Source organism: Saccopteryx bilineata, chromosome 2 (genome assembly GCF_036850765.1).
Source record: "Saccopteryx bilineata isolate mSacBil1 chromosome 2, mSacBil1_pri_phased_curated, whole genome shotgun sequence".
In the NCBI taxonomy this organism is placed as follows: Eukaryota; Metazoa; Chordata; class Mammalia; order Chiroptera; family Emballonuridae; genus Saccopteryx; species Saccopteryx bilineata.
Genome location: NC_089491.1, coordinates 44,568,237 through 44,588,495, shown reverse-complemented (window position 1 = coordinate 44,588,495; position 20,259 = coordinate 44,568,237). Strand labels below are relative to the sequence as shown.

Sequence of the window (20,259 nt, the reverse complement as noted above, 5' to 3'; positions counted from 1 at the left end):
AATCTCTGGAAAACTCCACTGTACACTTATAAGATAATGAGAGTGGGACAGGCAAACAACACTTCAACAAAGGTAACAAGACAAGTCAATGGGGGAAAAATGGGGTTTTTTTTACAAATGGTTCTGGGACAACTGAATAAAAAGCAAGAGAATGAAGTTGCACCCCTATCTCAAACCATACACAAAAATGAACATAAAATGGATCAAAGTGGCTACTAATAGAGAATGTTCTTGAATTAGATAGTTATACAACATCTAAAATGTTCTACCACTAGATGATTGTACAACCTTGTGAATATATTAAAATCCACTAAATTGTACACTTTAAAATAGTGAATTTCATGGTATGTGAATTACATATCAATAAAATAATAAATTAAAGACTAAATATAAGAGCTAAAACTACAAAAGCATTAGAAGAAAACAGGCATTAATTTATGTCTGTGCATTAGGCAACAGTTTGTTAGCTATGACACCAAAAACATAAGCAACAAAAAAAAGCTAAGTAAATTGGATTTAATCAAAATTTTTGAAATTTTGACACCATCAAGAAAGTAGAAAGACAACATACAGAATGAAAAATATATTTGCAAGTCATTTATTGTATAAAGATTTTGTATCCAGAATATATAAAGGAGCCTCACAACTCAATAATAAAAAGGAAATCTAATTTTAAAATAGGAAAACGATCTAAGTAGACAGTTCTCCAAGTAAAATATACAAATAGCCAATAAGCACAAGACAAGATGTTCAACATCATCAGACATCAAGGAATGCAAATTAAAACCACAATAAGATACCACTTTATGTCTACTAAGATGGTTATAATCACACAGACAGATAATAACAAGTGCTGACAGGGATGGGCAAAAATTGAAACCCTATATATTGCTGGTGGGAATATAAAATGATACAAATGCTTGGGGAAATAGTTTGGTAGTTCTTCAAAAGATTAAACAAAGAGTTACCATATGACCCAGCAATGTCACTCCCAGGTATATACCCAAGAGAAATGAAATGTGTCCATACAGCAACAGAAATATTCACTGCAATGTTAGTCATAATAGACGAAAAATGGAATCAACCCAAATGTTCATCAACTGAAGAATTGATAAAAAGAAATGTGATCTATCCATTCAATGGGGATATTATTCAGTAATAAGAAGAAAATACTGTCATAGGCTACAACATGGATGAATTTTGAAAACATCATGCTAAGGAAAAGAAGCCAGTCACAAAAGCTTACATGTTATATGATTCCATTTATATCAAATGTCCACAATAGACAAATCTTTAGAGACAGAAAGTAGATTAGTAGTTGCTTAGGGATGGGAGGTTTAGGGAAAACTGGGAGTATGACTGTGAAAGGTTGAGGGGTTTTGGGGGGAGTGTTGAAAATGTTCTTTAAAAAACATGAAAATGTTCTAAAAATTGATGGTGGTGCTGGTTGCATAATTCTTTGTATATATTAAAAGTGTACACTTTGAGTAGATTTTACGGTATTGGATCTCAATAAACCTTACCCAAAAAAGGTAAACAACATCTTGGGATTTTTTTTTGAAAATAGTTTGAACCTCAGAGACCTCTTGAAATTATCTCAGGGATTTCCAGGGCTCCCTAGACCATGCTTTGAGGACCACTCACCCAGACAACACAAAGAAGAGTAGATATGGTAGGTTATCTTCCCAGGAGCCGTTTCCCCCTTCTCACATCCCCTTCTGAAAAGAGCCCTGATTTTTATATATTGGCCACTCCTCCATGCAGATCAGCACCAGGAAGGAAGCTGGTTGCCTTAAGCTAATTAGAAGTTCCCTTTACACTGACTACAGTCACTGGTTCAAGGGTGGACATGTGACCTAGGAGGTCCGATCAAAATGACTGCAGGACTTTTGCCAGATGCTGAGATGGAAGTGGTTTCTCTCTTCCTCTGGAGGGTGACCTATAAAATTGTGAGAACTGGCACTACTATAACCTTTTCAATACCAGTCCCAGTATAAAGCTATCACAAAATGCAGGACAGTCCTTGAATTTAGTCCTTAACTCAGGACTTCTGGATATATTCGCCAATAAATGTGCTTAATGTTAATGCCAATTTGAATTAGAATTTGCTAAATGAAGTTAAAAGCATCCAGCAGATATAGCATCCAAATGATATGCAGCTAAGACTATTTCATTCTCCCCTCAGTCAATACAATGCTTTGAGGACATGAAGGGATAAGATCTTAGCAGACCATTGAAATAAGATTAGTTTTCAGATATACTTAATATAAAGAGCTAGCTCATGTATTTAAGTCTAAAAAATCAGCACTAGGCCACGTTATTTAGCAAAGTGTCTCTTCTTTCTATTCCTTTTGTGTCTGGTTTTCAATGAACTCTAAATGGCATTCTAGATGAGTTAGAGGAAGTGTTGTGTTGTCGCTACTAACAGAAAATGTGTGGCAGCCATCTAAATCTAGCTTAGATTTCACCAGCGGGGTTATCATGGGGCCTGATATTTAGTACATATGTATGTTTGCATGTGACCATCCAATCCCTGTTTCAAGAGATAAGAAATTCAGGGAACAGTATACTACTCCTTTTTAAGATAAGTAAATAAATAAACAAACTAAATTGATTAGAGTAGTACCCTACAACAATTACACCATGCTTTCATATATATCATCTCAACAAAGCAGGGGAAGATGGCAATTGAGGAATTATTATGCATATATTATAGAGGAAAAACAGGAGGCCCAGTGACTTGCTTAATGTCTTAAATAATCAAAAAGTTACGGAGTTTAGGCTTAAAGATATTAGACTGTAAGTCAAAGCCTTTCCACTATTTAGGATTACCTCTAATATACTTTAATATAATATTAAGATAACTGTCAATATTTTTTCAGCTTTTTTATGGGCCAGATACTAAGCCAAGCATTTGACATTTTCTCTACATTGAGTCTTTACAAGCCCATGAAGTCAGTACCATTATTATCCCCACTTTACAGATAAAGAAACTGAGGCCTAAAGAGGTAAAGTGACTTGCTCAAAGTCATCTGGCTAATCAATGGCACAGCTAGGGTTCCAGCCCAAGCAAGTAGCACTCCAGAATATAAGCTCTCAACCACTTTGCCATACTGCCACTTTGACAAGAGTGGAGACACCTGCTCTACATAGCTGCCCAGACCCCACCAGTTCAGTAATGACTGAACTTATACTTAACAATACAAACTACGAAGGGTTATCCAATGATTTTCCTTGTTCTGAAATTTGAGACCATACAAATGTGTGTGTGTGTGTGTGTGTCTGTGTGTCTGTGTGTCTGTGGTGGGGTCAGGGAACAGCTGTTGGCTAAGCCAGCAATAGTGTCTTCCAAAATAGGTCAAATTGAGTTACAATTATTATTACAATAAAATTATCAGGAGCCTGATCAGGCAGTGGCGCAGTGGATAGAGCATCGGACTGGGATGCAGAGGACCCAGATTTGAGACCCTGAGGTCGCCAGCTTGAGCGTGGGCTCATCTGGCTTGAGCAAAAAGCTCACCAGCTTGGACCCAAGGTCACTGGCTCGAGCAAGGGGTTACTTGGTCTGCTGAAGGCCCGTGGTCAAGGCACATATGAGAAAGCAATCAATGAACAACTAAGGTGTCGCAACGGCAACGAAAAACTGATGATTGATGCTTCTCATCTCACTCCATTCCTGTCTGTCCCTATCTATCCCTATCTCTGACTCTCGCTCTGTCCTTGTAAAAAAATAATAAAAATTTTTTTAAAAATTATCAGGAGAGTTTAATAAGACACTGTCTAAGCCTTGACTTATTTTAGGGAACTTTGATCACTTTTACATACAATTTATAAAATTATTGGGAGAGTTTAATAAGACTATCTAAGCCCTGACTTATTTTAGGGAAATTTGATCACTTTTACATACAATTTTATTGTAATAATAATTGTAACTCAATTTGACCTATTTTTATTTTATTTTTTTTTATTTTATTCATTTTAGAGAGGAGAGAGAAAGGGGGAGAGAGAGGAGAGAGAGACAGAGAGAAAGGGTGGGGGGGAGCTGAAAGCATCAACTCCCATATGTGCCTTGACCAGGCAAGCCCAGGGTTTCGAACCGGCGACCTCAGCAATTCCAGGTTGACGCTTTATCCACTGTGCCACCACAGGTCAGGCCCCAATTTAACCTATTTTGAAAGACATTATTGCTTGCTTAGCCAACAGCTGTTCCCTGACCCCACCACAGACACACACACACACACACACACACACACACACACACACACCCCTTCCATAATGGCAAAGCCTACCTCCCATTATAGAGTGAAAAGTGAGGGTACCAGGTGCACGTGCTTTTTTGCAGCTAGATCATGGGGATGTGATGCAATCCTGGCCAGTGGGATCTGACGAGAGGACTTACAGGGCCTCTAGAAAAGGTGTTCCTCCATGATTTAAAAAAATTGCATGAGACCCTGGCCAGTTGGCTCAGCGGTAGAGCGTCGGCCTAGCGTGCGGAGGACCCGGGTTCGATTCCCGGCCAGGGCACACAGGAGAAGCGCCCATTTGCTTCTCCACCCCTCCGCCGCGCTTTCCTCTCTGTCTCTCTCTTCCCCTCCCGCAGCCAAGGCTCCATTGGAGGAAAGATGGCCCGGGCGCTGGGGATGGCTCTGTGGCCTCTGCCTCAGGCGCTAGAGTGGCTCTGGTCGCAACATGGCGACGCCCAGGATGGGCAGACCATCGCTCCCTGGTGGGAAGAGCTTCGCCCCATGGTGGGCGTGCCGGGTGGATCCCGGTCGGGCGCATGCGGGAGTCTGTCTGATTGTCTCTCCCTATTTTCAGCTTCAGAAAAATGAAAAAAAAAAAAAGAAAAAAAAATTGCATGAGGAAATTTTTTATCTGGTGGGTGTACCAGTGCCTTCCTGACATTCAGAATCACCGCAGCCATCTTATAATCATGATGACTATGGTGACGTAGCTGACAGGGACAACAGCAGAAGGGAAAGACAGAAAGCACCTGGATCCACGCAGAGCTGCTGCACAAACCTGAAGCTGCCCTACCTCTGGACTTCTCAATAGGTAAGATAAGTGTCCTTGTAATTTAAGCCACTTCAGCCTGGCTACTGTCTTACTTGCAGCTAAAGGTTTCCTAACTCTCAAGTTTCAAAAGGCAGTGCTACAGAGAAGAAGGAGTTCTGGATTTTGACTCAAATGGGTTCTAATCCACTTACTTGCCATGTAACCCAAGTTGCTTACTCTCTCTGAACTTATTTTCCATATCTATAAGGTTGAATAACACCATAAATAAAGATAATGCAGGATAGTTATGAAAATCGCCAGGTGACATCACAACCACTCAGTCAACAGCAATGTTTTACCTAGTATAATTGGCCTTAGGTAATAAATAAACTATAGACTTCTTAAACTGAAGCCATCCATCTAACCCAGCTCCCTTACTGTACAAAAGAAGAAACAACTCCAAATATCAGTGGCTCGCTCAATGTCACATAACTGGTTGGTAACATAACTAAACCAGGCAGCATCTGATTCCAAATCTAGTGTTGTCATGCTAGCCTCATGTTGATAGGTAATGAGCTAGATTAAATATCAGGCACTCATTCATTCAGCAAATGTTTAGTGAACACATACTATATGCCTCTACCTACTGGGGACTCCTTAATAAACAACAACAACAAAACGTTCTTACCCTCATGGATTTAACAGCCTCGAAAGGAAAGGACCCAATTTACACCTAAAAAATATCTACTGAGTGATTACTGTGTGCTAAGAACTATGCTAGGATTTCTATTCAAATCCAAATCCAAATTCCTAATAATATCGACCATGCTCACCAGGCTTTGTTAAAGAAAAAATAACGTGAAAAGCGTACATTTCATACTTAGTAAAAATCATGAGCATTAAAAACAGGAAGTTCATTGGAAGGAGTTGTGAATAACCATGTCAGCATCTGAAAAAGTGGACAGAATGGAGAAGATGGCTAGGACTCCACTCTACTTGAAGTAGCAAGGCTGAGTGGAAGAGATTAAAACTAAGCGGTGTCCTTCTACAGTCTCCAGATTTCAAGAGCTGGCTCAGTTGGAAAAGCCCAGGAGGGAGCATTCAGTAACCCCTTCCCTTCTTCAAGCCTCCTTCTAGTGCCTTAGATTCTCCTTTGACTCTCGGTCCATTTGGAATTCCTCTTCCACACTACCTACAATAAACATTCACACACAGTGACTTGATGGGACCCTGTAAAAAGAGACTCCGCATCTCCTACTGGAACTATCAGGCTGCTGAGATTGGGCCGTTGTGGTGTTTGTTTGAAAGTTTTCTTTGCCAAAATAGCACCAAAATTATATAATTTGGGAAAGAAATTTCTAAAAGCTGTTGTTTTTCTTAAAATAAATCCATAACCCACACTTTGTGTGAGTTATGAAAAGGAACATGTGTAACACTATTTAAAAATCCATTCACTTCTTTAATGTTGTGATTCCCTGGAACAGAGAGAAAAGGCAAGGAAGGAAGGAAGAAAAGGCAAATGGCTTCCCCAGGGCAGTTATTGGTGACAAGCATTTTGTTCTCACTCTAAACAAATGGCGTGTGTGTGTGTGTGTGTGTGTGTGTGTGTCCTTTAACCCAGAAGTACAATTTTAATTCCTGGGTTTGGAATGTTCTAGGAAGGTATACATTCCAAGATTATCAAAAGAAAATCTTTTCATTTGTTTTAACTGGTTAAATGATAATCACCATTTGGGGGCAAAAGGGACAGAAAAAGAAGTACCACAAAATGGGACATTTGATTTTTTTTTTAAACAATGCCAAAATCAACATTTTAGACCGTAGCATTTTAATCACTTTGACATCAGTTGGGCCATACAAAGTCAAACTTTCCACACTGTTATTAGATTGGCTACAATTTATTGTTTCCCCAGAACACCAGACAACAAATGCATGTCCTTTGAGGACTGCTTATCTATTCTAAGGAAGATGTAGTCCAGAACCAGAAAAAAACAGTGGTGTCAACTCCAGCGGGACAAAAAAGGGCGGACAGAGGGCTGACAGAGCAAACAAGAGTTCAACAGCCCCACTCACTGCCGCTGGCCCCTTCGTTATCTATATGTGCAATATGGATTAGAAGACTTGTACGTCCACTTGAGGACGCAAAACAAATGCACAAATGACTCTCTCTGGATCACAAGATAGTACACGCCAAACATTTCTGTCCGATCCTTTGGCAGCAGAAAAACTGCCTCTCCTGCTAACTCTTTTATAAGCAAGTTTAGCTACAGTACTTAGCTCAGAGTGAAATTCAAGATCCTTCAGAAAATTCAGGGGGAGCCAACTTTCCTGGGAGATCCTAGAGCACCACATTCCTGCCTTGAAACTTGACCAGCTGTCAACTTAAAAATTAGTTGCCGCTCCGGGTGTCATAAGCTCCCACCAGGAAAAAAAAATGGGAACGACCTTTCATTCATTCATTTGTTCATTCTTGGCTAACACAGCCCAGGAAGGGATTCCTGCCGCTGGGAGATGCTGCCCCCATTCACCTCTCAGCAGAACTGCGCAGGGTGTACTGTATCTTGAAGCTCAGTCCTGGAGCTTCATTCACGATGGGTAGGTGAAAAGACAAAATCCCTGACAGATTTAATTTTTAATTGATTGATTTCAGAGAGAGAGAGAGAGGAAGGGAGAGCAAGAAACATGAATTTGTAGTTCCATTTGCTTCATTCATTGCTTGCTTCCTGTATGTGCCCTAACCAGAGATTGAACCCACAACTTTGGTGTATCAGGACGATGCTCTACCAACTGAGCTACCTGGCCAGGGTCCCAGGGTAAATTATCTAAAATTCAGAAGCAAATAGTGCTGAGCCCTAACTTTCCAAATTGTGGGCTCCGAGTGGAGTGGGTAGTGGGAGAGGGCACATACCTGCCTATATTTACATGCAACTGACAGTACACACACACACACACACACACACACACACACTTGCAGCTCATAATAGCTCTCCTGAAAGCCCAAAGGCACTTACTACCCCAGGATGGGGCTGCCAGCAAAGCTGCCTTGGCCAAAACAAATACTGCCTTCTCCAATTTGGACAAGAGTAAATGTCCACCAATACTCCAAGAGGCTGTGCCCCTACCCCGGAATCCAGGTCCTGCTAGGGTTCCTGAGCTCTGAACTCAGTTCAGTACAACTCTGCCGGCCTTGTAGCCCTTTTCCTTTCTCTCAAACACTCAGATTTCACACGATTCCTTTCGGGTCATATTCCACCCAGCTCCCTATCCCTCAAGGCTGGAGCCCAGGACTGTCCGGCCTCTCTCCTGAGAGAAACTTCGCAGTCTCCCCTCCATCTCTTCCCATATGCCCGCCCCAATGCCATAGAGAGGTAAACGCCATGGGCAGGGGGCTGGCAGGAAGTCTGTCTGTTGAGTTTGATAGCGCCCTGGAGCCAGAAAGAAAAATGAGTGAACCCGGGCTGGTGTATGCTTCCCCACGTGGAGGAAAAGAGAAAGAGTGAGCAACCTGAAGGTGTCCCTCCCGGTTCTCGGAACTCCCAATTTCTGGTAGGATAGGGAACAGAGGGGTTAGAGTCCCCCAAGAGGCAGTTCCCCAGCCTGGGCGCAGCCAGACGTGCGTAAAGCGTGCATGCCAGAAGGGTTTGGGCGCAAATAACGTTCTCCTGGCGCCTGCCTGGGACCATGCCCCTATCTCTGGGTAAGGTTCCCAGCCTCATAAGGCGGAAGAGACGAAATCTGGCTTTCTAGCAAGGCCCTAGGGTGAGTTTCTCACCCCCTGATGGCGCACGCCCACCCGCAGAGCCCCCACCCTGTGCCAAGCATTCCGCTTCCCTCGCCCCACGCCTTCCGCACCTGGATGTGGCAGGAGATCTCTGAGTCGTCTAGCAGCCGGATGGTGCATTTCATCTCCTGGCTGAGCGATTTGATGCTGGAGCTCCGAAAGTGGATCATTTTCATGGTCCTCCTGCCTCTCGGCACACAGTGGCAGGAGGCGAACATGCACCACGGTCCAGGAGAGCAAGCGGAGGCAAGGCCAGCTGGGCGCTTGCCCTCACGGACACACACACTTGCACACGCACCGTCCTGGACACCTGGATGCGACTCAGCCCCGGGACAGCAGTGGTGACGGGCGCCTGCACCTACACTTGCCCGGCTGCCAGAGCGCAGCGGGCGGGCGGGTCCCTCCCTCCCTCCTCCCGCTCGGCTCTTCGCTCCTCCTCCCCACCCCTCGCGTACCTCCGCCTCACCCGCTCCTTTCCCCGCCTCCCCCTAATGCTTGCTCCAGTGTATCCCTATCCTTGAACTAGAGAGCCGAGGGTTCCCCCAGCCCATGACCCCCAGCAGGCGTGTGAGGCACTCACTCCGGAGCCCGAGCCGCTGGAGAAGGCAGAGAGACTGCTGGTACTGGGCGCCTGGGCGCCCGGCAGTGGCCTGCTCCCACTGCCGCTGCGTCAGACTGGGCCCCGCCACCTCCTCCTGCTCCCACCGCGATCTCTCGAGCACTTGCCGGGGTCCCCCCACGCCCGACAACGCCTGGCTCTACTCGGCCCCAGACACCTGGCTGTGGAGAAGGCATCGAGGGCGACCCTGACCTCGCCTGCAGGGAGGATTCCACCAGGGGAGAGGACTGTTGGACCAAGGGACGAGAGGATTGTGAATCCCTGAGAGTGACATGAAGCGACAGGGAATATGGCTAACAATTACAATCTCTAGTACTCGTGAGGATATTTTTAAGTCTTTGTTTTATTTAATATTAACTGCATTCAATCTCCTTCTGTAAGAAATTCAGAGCCTTCCTTAGGGAATATCTCATTGATATCCCCCAACATTTCAGTATGATCTTTGATAACAGTATCTTAGACCTAAGCAAGGTGGTCCCTATTCTGCCCCTCCCCCTTTAGGGACCACCCATCTGCTCCCCAGCTGCCTAGGAATGGAGACGTGCCCCACCCCTTTTTAGACCAATCTCTGGGTACTGGGGACGCTACCAGGGAATTCCCTACCAGCCTCCAGGTTGTTGGGGATTTCCTGCCCCTCTTCCTGGGCTGAACAGGTCGTTATTGAGGAGTTAGAGGAAGGACTTGTTGCTCAGCTGTCAGCTCCTGCTACAGCTCCAGGGAACCCCTCATCCAAAGGCTCGCCCTGTCCTGGGGCTGGAGAAGGCGTGGCCCAGCCCTTTCACCTAACCTGATGGCCAGATGTGCTCTAGGCCAGCCTGGAGGGTGGCAGAGGTTTGGTGGAGCTGCATTGCAGTTGGACTTCTCTCTGCCTACTCCTGCTTCCTCTGTGTTGGTCAATAATAAACACCCTTCAGGCCAAACTCAGTCTCAATATCTGCTTCTGGAGAATCCAAACTGTGATAATTTGTCAAGACCAAAGTATAGAGTATATTTTATTTAACAGTTGATAGATTGTTCCTTTCAAATAAATAAGAATATGTGGGCCTTGGCCGTTTGGCTCAGTGGTAGAGCGTCGGCCTGGCGTGCGGGGGACCCGGGTTCCTGGCCAGGGCACATAGGAGAAGCGCCCATTTGCTTTTCCACCACCCCCTCCTTCCTCTCTGTCTCTCTCTTCCCCTCCCGCAGCCAAGGCTCCATTGGAGCAAAGATGGCCTGGGTGCTGGGGATGGCTCCTTGGCCTCTGCCCCAGGTGCTAGAGTGGCTCTGGTCGCGGCAGAGCGACGCACCGGAGGGGCAGAGCATCGCCCCCTGGTGGGCAGAGCATCACCCCTGGTGGGCGTGCCGGGTGGATCCCGGTCGGGCGCATGTGAGAGTCTGTCTGACTGTCTCTCCCCGTTTCCAGCTTCAGAAAAATACAAAAAAAAAAGAATATGTGGACATCCATGTGTACTCTTACACTGGGTCCGTGAATATCCTAGTTCCTAACAGGGGGGTCAGTATGGAGGGTCTGGGAAGGTATGGACTTGATCCTTCTTTTTTATTTTATTTTTTTTAATTTAGTGAGATGAGAGGAGGCAGAGACAAACCAGGATCCACCTGATTGGGATCCACCTGGCAAGCCCACTAGGGGATGATGCTCTGCGCATCTGGGGTGTTGCTCCGTTGCTCAGTAACTGAGCTCTTTTTAGCCCCCCAGGTAGAGGCCATGGAGCCATCCTCAGCACCTGGGGTCAATTCGCTCCAATTGAGCCATGGCTGAGAGAGGAGAAGAGAGAAAGAGAAGCAAGAGGGGGAGGGATGGAGGATTAGATGGGCGCCTCTCCTGTGTGCCCTGACTGGGAATGGAACCTGTAACATCCACATGCCGGGCCGATGCTCTACCACTGAACCAACCAGCCAGGGCTGGACTTGATTCTTTTTTTTTTTCTTTTTTCCGAAGCTGGAAACGGGGAGGCAGTCAGACAGACTCCCGCATGCGCCTGACCGGGATCCACCCGGCATGCCCACCAGGGGGCGATGCTCTGCCCCTCTGGGGCGTCGCTCTGTTGCATCCAGAGCCATTCTAGCACCTGAGGCAGAGGCCACAGAGCCATCCCCAGCACCCGGGCCATCTTTGCTCCAGTGGAGCCTCGGCTGCGGGAGGGGAAGAGAGAGACAGAGAGGAAGGAGAGGGGAGGGGTGGAGAAGCAGATGGGCGCTTCTCCTGTGTGCCCTGGCTGGGAATCGAACCCGGGACTTCTGCACGCCAGGCCGACACTCTACCACTGAGCCAACCGGCCAGGGCTCGGACTTGATTCTTAACCCAGTACTGGCTAACCCTGGGGATCCTGGGAAAGTCTTTTCACTTCTTTTCTTAAACTTCAAAGACAAGCACATACATGTTTGTTTTGCCCATCTCACAGGTGACTGAGAAGCTAGGATTAGATAACATCAATGGAGGAGGCCAGATTACACTGCATAATCTGTAAATCCCCATCTGCACAGATGAGGGAGCAGTGGTGCAACTGTCCCACTCCAATCTGAAAACTGAAACTGTAGTTGAATCACCTCTCCCAAGCCAAAGAGCAGATCTCAGATAGCCTAGAGATCAAAGAAAAGTCAACACCCAGCACAGTCCAAGCTTTTCTTTTAGGGCTAAGCTACTTGTCTATCAGGATACAAAATAAATATCCAGAAATCAGTTGCATTTTTATACACTAATGAGCTATCAGAAAGAGAAATTAAGAAAACAATCCCATTTGCAATTACATCAAAAAGAATAAAACACCTATGAATAAATTTAACCAAGGATGTAAAAGACTTGTACTCAGAAAATTATAAGACACTGAAGAAAGACATTGAAGAAGATACAAATAATTGGGAGCATATACAGTGTTCATGGATAGGAAGAATTAACATCATTATAATATTTATACTAACTAAAGCAATCTATACACAATTCCTATCAAAATACTAATGGTGTATTTCACAGAACTAGAACAAATATTCCAAAAATTTATATGGAAACACAAAAACCCCGATAACATTCCTGAAAAAGAAGAACAAAACTAGAGGAATCACTCTACTTGATATCAAAGTACAGGGCCATAGAATTTTAAAAAGCATACTGGTGCCTGACAAGGTGATGACACAGTAAATAGAGCATTGGACTGGGACACAGAGAACCCAGGTTCAAAACCCTGAGGTTGCTGGCTTGATTGTGAGCTCACCAGCTTGAGCACGGGGTCGCTGGCTTGAGCATGGGATCATAGACATGACCACTTGGTTGCTGGTTTGAGCCCAAGGTCACTGGCTTGAGCAAGGGGTCACTGGCTGGGCTGGAGCCCCTGATCAGGGCACATATGAGAAAGCAATCAATGAACAACTAAGGAGACTAAGGAGCCACAGTGAAGAATTGATCCTTCTCATCTCTCTCCCTTCCTATCTGTCTATCCCATCTGACCCTCTCTTTGTAAAAAATAATATTAATAAAATAAAATAAATAAAAAGCATACTGGCATGAAACCAGATATACATATCAATGGAACAGATTACAGAGCCCAGAAATAAACCCATGCCTTTCTAGTCAATTAATATTTGACAAAGGAGGCAAAAATATACAGTGAGGTAGTCTAATAAATGGTGCTGGGGCCTGACCAGTGGTGTAACAGTGGATAAAGTATAAACCTAGAACACTGAGGTCCCAGATTCAAAACCTGAAAGTCACCGGCTTGAGAGCAGGCTCACCAGCTTGAGCGTGAGGTCACTACCTTGAATGCAGAATTATCAACTGGCTTGAACCCAAAGGTCACTGGCTTGATGACCAAGGCTGCTGGCTTGAGCTCAAGGTCACAGGTTTGAGCAAGGGATTCCTGGATCAGCTAAAGTACCCCAGGTCAAGGCCTATATGAGAAGCAATCAATGAACAACTAAAGTGCCACAACTACAAGTTGATCCTTCTCTCTCCTTTCCTGTCTCTGTATCTCTCTGTCTCTTTCTCACTTTCTCTCATTTAATTAATTAATTTAATAAATAGTATTAGGAAAATTGGACAGATATATGCAAAAAAAGAAATGAAACTAGACCACTTTATTACACAATATATAATAATAAACTCAAAATAGAATAAAGACTTAAATATTATACATGAAACGATAAAAATCCTAGAAGAAAACATAGGCAGTAAAATCTCAAGACATTTCTCTTAGCATTATTTTTTATGATTTATCTTCTCAGGCAAGGGAAACAAAAGAAAATAAACAAATAGGACTACATCAAACTTAAGTTTTTGCACCACAAAGGAAACTATCAACAAAATGAAAAGACAACCCAACGAATGAGAGGACATATTCGTCAGTGATACATCTGATAAGGGGTTAATATCCAAAATTTATAAAGAATTTATAAAACTCAACACCAAAAAAAAATCCAATTTAAAAAATGGGCAAAGCACTTAAATAAACACTTCTCCTCCAATAAAGACATACAGATGGCCAATAGATATATGAAAAGATGCTCAACATCACTAATCATCAGAGAAATACAAAATAAAATCACAATGAGATAGCACCTCCCACCTGTCAGAACAGCTTCATCAATAAATCAACAGACACCAAGTGTTAGTGAGGATGTGGAGGAAAGGGAACCGTCGTGCACTGTTGGTGGGAATGCAGACTGGTGCAGCCACTGTGGAAAACAGTATACAGTTACCTCAAAAAATCAAAGATGGAACTGCCCTTGACCCAGCAATTCCACTTCTAGGAATTTATCCGAAGAAACACAAAACACTAATGTGAAAGATCATCTGCACCTCTATGTTCATTGCAGTGTTATTTACAATAGCCAAGATCTGGAAACAGCCCAAGCGCCTATCAGTAGATGAGTAGATAAAAAAAATCTGTGGCATATTTACACAATGGAAAACTACTCAGCCATAAAACAAAAAGAAAGAAAACTTACCTTTTGTGACAGCATGGATAGACCCAGATAGCATCATGCTAAGTGAAATAAGCCAGTCAAAGAAAAACATGCATCATATGATTTCACTCATATGCAGAATCTAATGAACAAAATGAACTAACAAACAAAACAGAGGCAGGCTCATAGAGAGCAGGCTGACAGCGGTCAGGGGAGCGGGAGCAGAGAGCTGAGTGAGGGGGCTGGAGGGATTGAACAGGAAAGGACGAAAACTGAAAAACTCATGGACATGGACTACAGTATGGTGACTGCTGGGGTGGGGAGGAGGAGTTGGAGGAGGAAAGAGGGAATAAAAGGTGATGGAAGGAGACTTGACGTGGGGTGAGGGTGAACACACAATACAGTGTACAAAAGATGTGTTGCAGAACTATGTACCGGAAACCTGTATAATTTTGTTAATCAGTGTCACCCTAATAAATTCCATTTTAAAAAAGGCTAACTACTTGTCCATCTTTATTATAGTGACTTTTGACTCCAAAAAAGTCATGCTCAATCTCCCAAAATTGCTCTCAAATGTTAAGGAGGCAGAATAAAACCAACAAGGCCAGTAGGGGAAGAAAAAAAAAAAATCACCTCTAGTGAGGCAATGGGGAAAAACTAGGACTGGTTACAGGCCTGGTTTGGAATGAAGGCTGAGATCCAGCTAATATAACGACTCAGGCTTAGGAACCCTTGACATACATGAAAAAGAAAAAAACACAACGAGATAAATTACCACATACTGTCACCTGGATTAAAGTACCTATTGAAGACAAGGTTTTGGGAAACCAAGGAGCCAGGGTCAAAATATATACATGAAGAGCAAGAGGAGCTTAAAGAATGAACTCAAGAGAGGAGTTTAGAACTGGACCACTTAAAAGAAAGCAATAACACACTCCGAGTCCTAAATTCTCAGCTCAGTTCTCAGCTCAAGACTTAAAAATCTGTATTTCTGGGCCCTGGCTGGTTGGCTCAGTGGTAGAGAGTCGGCCTGGCGTGCGGAAGTCCTGGGTTCGATTCCCAGCCAGGGCACACAGGAGAGGCGCCCATTTGCTTCTCCACCCCTCCCCCTCTCCTTCCTCTCTGTCTCTCTCTTCCCCTCCCGCAGCCTAGGCTCCGTTGGAGCAAAAGATGGCCCGGATGCTGGAGATGGCTCCTTGGCCTCTGCCCCAGGCGCTAGAGTGGCTCTGGTCATGACAGAGCGAAGCCGGATGGGCAGAGCATCGCCCCCTGGTGGGCGTGCCGGGTGAATCCCGGTCGGGCGCATGCAGGAGTCTGTCTGACTGCCTCTCTGTTTCCAGCTTCAGAAAAATACAAAAAAATAAAAATTAAAAAAATAAATAAATAAATAAATCTGTATTTCTTACCATATGATTTCACTTACATGTGAAATCTAAAAGACAAAATAGATGAACATACAAAATAGAAACAAACTCATAAATACAAAGAACAAACTGATCGTTACCAGATGAGAAGGGTGATAAGGGACTGGGTGAAAAGGTAAAGAAATTAATTAAGAAGTACAAATTGGCAGTTACAAAATAGTCACAGGGATGTAAAGTACAGCTTAGGTAAAATAGCCAATAATACTGTAATTAGGTATGGTGTCAGATGGGCTTTAGAATTATCTGGAGGACTACCTTGTAAGTTATATAAATGTCTAACCACTACGGTGTACACTTGAAACTAACATAATATTGAATGTTAACTGTCATAGAAATTGTTTTAATTTTTATATTTAGAAAATCTGTATGCTTTCTACAACAGAGCTAAAATAATTTTTTATTAATTGAACCACAAGGGTAAAATAACTGAAAGCCAAACTCAAAATTTTGTCAACATGTTGCCAAATACAAAGTCAAGTGAGTTATTTGCTTCGCCAGATTTCATGTGTGAGAACTATCATCAGGAAAGAGTAGGAATTTGGGGATAAAAGTGGGACCATAGAATAGGATTTGGATAATTCCTAGTCACTCAAGCCTCCAGACAGAGGCGTATTAAGGTCGGTTGAGGTCCCAGGTACAGAAGAAAATATTGGGCCCCTTACATTAGAAAAAAGTGTAAAGTTGGGATTTTGCAGGGCCCTTCAGAAGTCAGGACCCAGGGGGCACGCCCGGTGCGCCTGCCATTAAATCCACCTCTGCCCCCAGACCTCTTTTGGAAGAAGCAAAGCCTGTTCATCATATCATGAGAATGATTCTGCCTTGATTGAAGACTTTATTCTGACCTCACCTGAAGCAGTTACCACAGAAAGGAAGCCAATCTCTTCCCCAACCTTCACTCACCACCTCAGACTATTCTTTTAACTTATAATACTTTAATCTGATCCAGGTACACCCTGGCCAATTACAGTCAACCCCAGAAGGAGAAAGAACTACTAGTTGTTCATTTAAATTAGAAAGTATATGTGAATAAACTTAACTTGTCAATGTGAGTGTACTTTCCAGTGACTCTGGTTTTAATGTACTATCTAAATTAATTGACCGGCTTCTAGATTCAGCTAAATAAAAATGAGGAGGAAATCCCCTGATATTTGTACAGGAATGAATCCAAAAAATCAAAGAGAAAGAGTACTGAAGTAGATCTTCACATGTAGCCAGCTCACCACTCTTATAAACATCTCTCCTGAAGGTCTCCATCAAGTCTTTCAGAGAACCACTGATGAGGGGACACCACCATCTTTGTAAAGTACCGGTGGCTGTTCCTGGTGACCAGGGGTGCCGTGATAGATATTGCAATTGAAAGGAGCTTCCTGACTTAAATGAGGATGATGGGAGCCTGGATTAGCAGAGGGCAATTAGTGGTACTTCACCTTCAGTGCCAAGGAGGGTGTGAGCAGTGGGCCTAAGTAAACTTCAGAGTGATGCAAACCACCGGGAATCTGCTAATCCTATTAGATCTGTAAGATGACAAAATTTCTAGGTCTGGTAAACAAAATCCTGACTAAAACTCTCCTACAAAAATTCCCAAGTCAAAAAAGAAAAAAAAATACCAAATCAGAACCTGTCCCTACAAAAAACCAGAAACATTTGAGTAAAGGAAAGATGGGTCCACCTGAAGAGTGAGAACATGGGCCATAACAGCAAAGAACTGACAAGGTCCAGTTCTTAATAAAAACGTGGCAGTTAAAGAGATTATAATGTCTTGTGTGTCTCATGGTCAGTGGCAGTAGCTGCTGCTCCTTATCAAAAAACTTCCCAATCCATGGGTCACAGCACTTTGGTGAGCCACAAATGGAAAACAGATAGCCTGACCACAAAAGATTGATGGTTGTAAACACTGTACTTTGACTTAAATTTTTGAACATTTTTAAAGCCATTAAAATTGATAACTAAAAAAAGAAATAGGTGGCCCTGGCCAGGTAGCTCCGTTGATTCGAGTGTTCTCCCAATATGCCAAGATTCAATCCCTGGTCAGGGCACATATGAGAGTCAACCAATGCATAAATAAGTGGAACAACAAATCAATGTTTCTCTTTCTTTATTTCTCTCTCTCTCAAATTAATTTTAAAAAATTATTTTAAAGAAAAATATACATAAGTCTAACAAAATATGTACATGATTTATATGAGAGAAACTACAAAACTCTAATTAAAGAAATCAAAGAACTAAATAAATGGAGAGATCCATTTTTGGATGGGAGGACTCAACACTGTTAGAATTCAGTTCTTCTCAACTTGATCAATGCAATTCAAATCATAATTCCAGCAACTTATTTCATGGATATCAACAAATTTTTTCTAAAGTTTGTATGGGAAGGCAAAAGGTCCAAAATAGCCAACATAATACTGAAGCAAAACAAGATAGAGAGGACTACTGTCACTTGAATTCAAAACTAAATATAAAGCTACAATGATTAAAGACAATAAGGTATTGGAAAAAGAAGAGACAAATAAATCAATGGAAAAGAATAGCCCCAAAATAGACCCATATGCATATAGTCAACTGATCTTTGACAAAGAAGCAAAGTCAATCCAGTGGAGAAATTCAACTACCCTTTTTTGTGCTGTAACAACTAGACATCCACATGCAAAAAAAATTGAATCTACACACAGACCTTATATGGTTTATAAAAAGAAACACTAAATGATTGCAGACAACAATGTAAAATGCAAACTATAAAACTTCTAAAAGATAATACAGGAGAAAATCTAGGTAGCCTTAAGTTTGCTAATGAGTTTTTAAATATAACACCAAAAGCACAATAAGTTGGATTCCATTCAATTTAAAATTTTCTACTCTGTGAAAGACACTTAAAAGAATAAGAAGAGAAGACACAGACTGGAAGAAAATATTTGCAGAATACATATCAGACAAAGGACTTGTAGTCAAAATTTAGGGGGAAAAAACTCAAGGTAACAAAACAAATAATTCAACCTAAAATTAGGCAAAAGATCTGAACAGACACTTCAGCAAAAGAAGATACACAGATGGCAAATAACCATATTAAAAGATTCTCAACTCATGTATCATTAGGGAATTTCAAAATTAACTGTGTTGAGATCCTGCTGCACACCTATTAGATAGCTAAAATGCAAAACACTGACAACACCAAGTGCTAGTAAGGAGGTGGAACAACAGGAAGTCTCATTCATTGCTAGTGGGAATGTAAAATGGTAGAGCCACTTTGGAAGACAGTTCGGTAATGTCTTACAAAGCTAAACATAGGCTTAGCATACACTCCAGCAACTGCACTTATAGATATTAACCCAAATGAGTTGATAACTATGTCTTCCCAAAAATCTGCACACAAATGTTTATACCAGCTTTAGTCATAATTGCCAAAAGTTGAAAACCTCCAAGATGTCCCTCAATAAGTGAATGGGTAAACTAACTGTGAACAATAGAATATTGTCCGGCAATAAAAACAAATGAGCTATCAAGCCATGAAAAGACATGAAGGGTCCTTAAATGCATAGTGCTAAATGAAAGGAGCCAGTGTATTCCAACTATACTACAACTATTCCAATTGCGCAATTCCAACTAGATGACATCTATCTGGAAAAGGCAAAGATAATCATAGGGGAAACTGGGGTCCAAAAGGGAAGGGAGAATATGTAGAAACTCTCCATACTTTTGGCCTGACTTTCTGTACATCTAAAAATGCTTTTAAAAAAATAGGAGTATGGCCCTGGCCGGTTTGCTCAGTGGTAGAGCGTCGGCCTGGCGTGTAGAAGTCTCTGGTTCGATTCCCGGCCAGGGCACACAGGAGAAGTGCCCATTTGCTTCTCCACCCCTCCCCCTCTCCTTCCTCTCTGTCTCTCTCTTCCCCTCCCACAGCCAAGGCTCCATTGGAGCAAAGACGGCCTGGGCGCTGGGGATGGCTCCTTGGCCTCTGCCCCAGGCGCTAGAGTGGCTCTGGTCGTGGCAGAGCGACGCCCCGGAGGGGCAGAGCGTCGCCCCCTGGTGGGCGTGCCGGGTGAAACCCGGTCGGGCGCATGCGGGAGTCTGACTGTCTCTCCCGGTTTCTAGCTTCAGAAAAATACAAAAAAAAATTAAATTAAATTAAATTTTTAAAAAAATAGGTGTATTTAAAAATTCATCAACCTCCATCATGAGAGGACACAGGGAAAAGGCACTGATCTTCAAACCACAAAGAGAGTGCTCACCCAAAACCAAATTAGCTAGCACCTGATCTTGGATTCTCAGACTCCAGAATCATGAGAAAATAAATTTCTTTTGTTTAAGCCAATAAAAAATGATAATTGAAAATATTTTGGACACTATTTATATGGTTCACTCTATGAAATTCCAGCATCCATTCAATATTATTTTGGGGCATATAACTCCATGTACGACTGACTTGTTGCCAGAGAGCACTCAACAATGCAAACAGCACACAGTGTCTGCCCATGCCTTTGATTGAACTGTAGCAATTCATGCGACAGTTCATTTAACTGTAATTCGGTTTTTGTCAGTGAGATGTTTTT

The 20,259-nt window shown here is 42.9% G+C and overlaps 1 protein-coding gene across 4 annotated transcripts in view; it reads right to left on the bottom strand.

Moving 5' to 3' along the window:
* FRMD3 (FERM domain containing 3) overlaps positions 1-20,259 on the bottom strand; it is a 350,901-nt gene that overhangs the window by 311,241 nt on the left and 19,401 nt on the right. For 2 of the 4 annotated variants that reach the window (XM_066257015.1, XM_066257013.1), the window contains exon 1: positions 8,848-9,163. The exons of the other annotated variants lie outside the window; for them this stretch is intronic. In XM_066257015.1, the coding sequence (XP_066113112.1) occupies positions 8,848-8,994 (147 nt within the window). In that variant the 5' untranslated portion in view covers positions 8,995-9,163. Of the gene's footprint in view, positions 1-8,847; positions 9,164-20,259 lie in introns of those variants that run through there. 4 annotated transcript variants of the gene reach the window in all.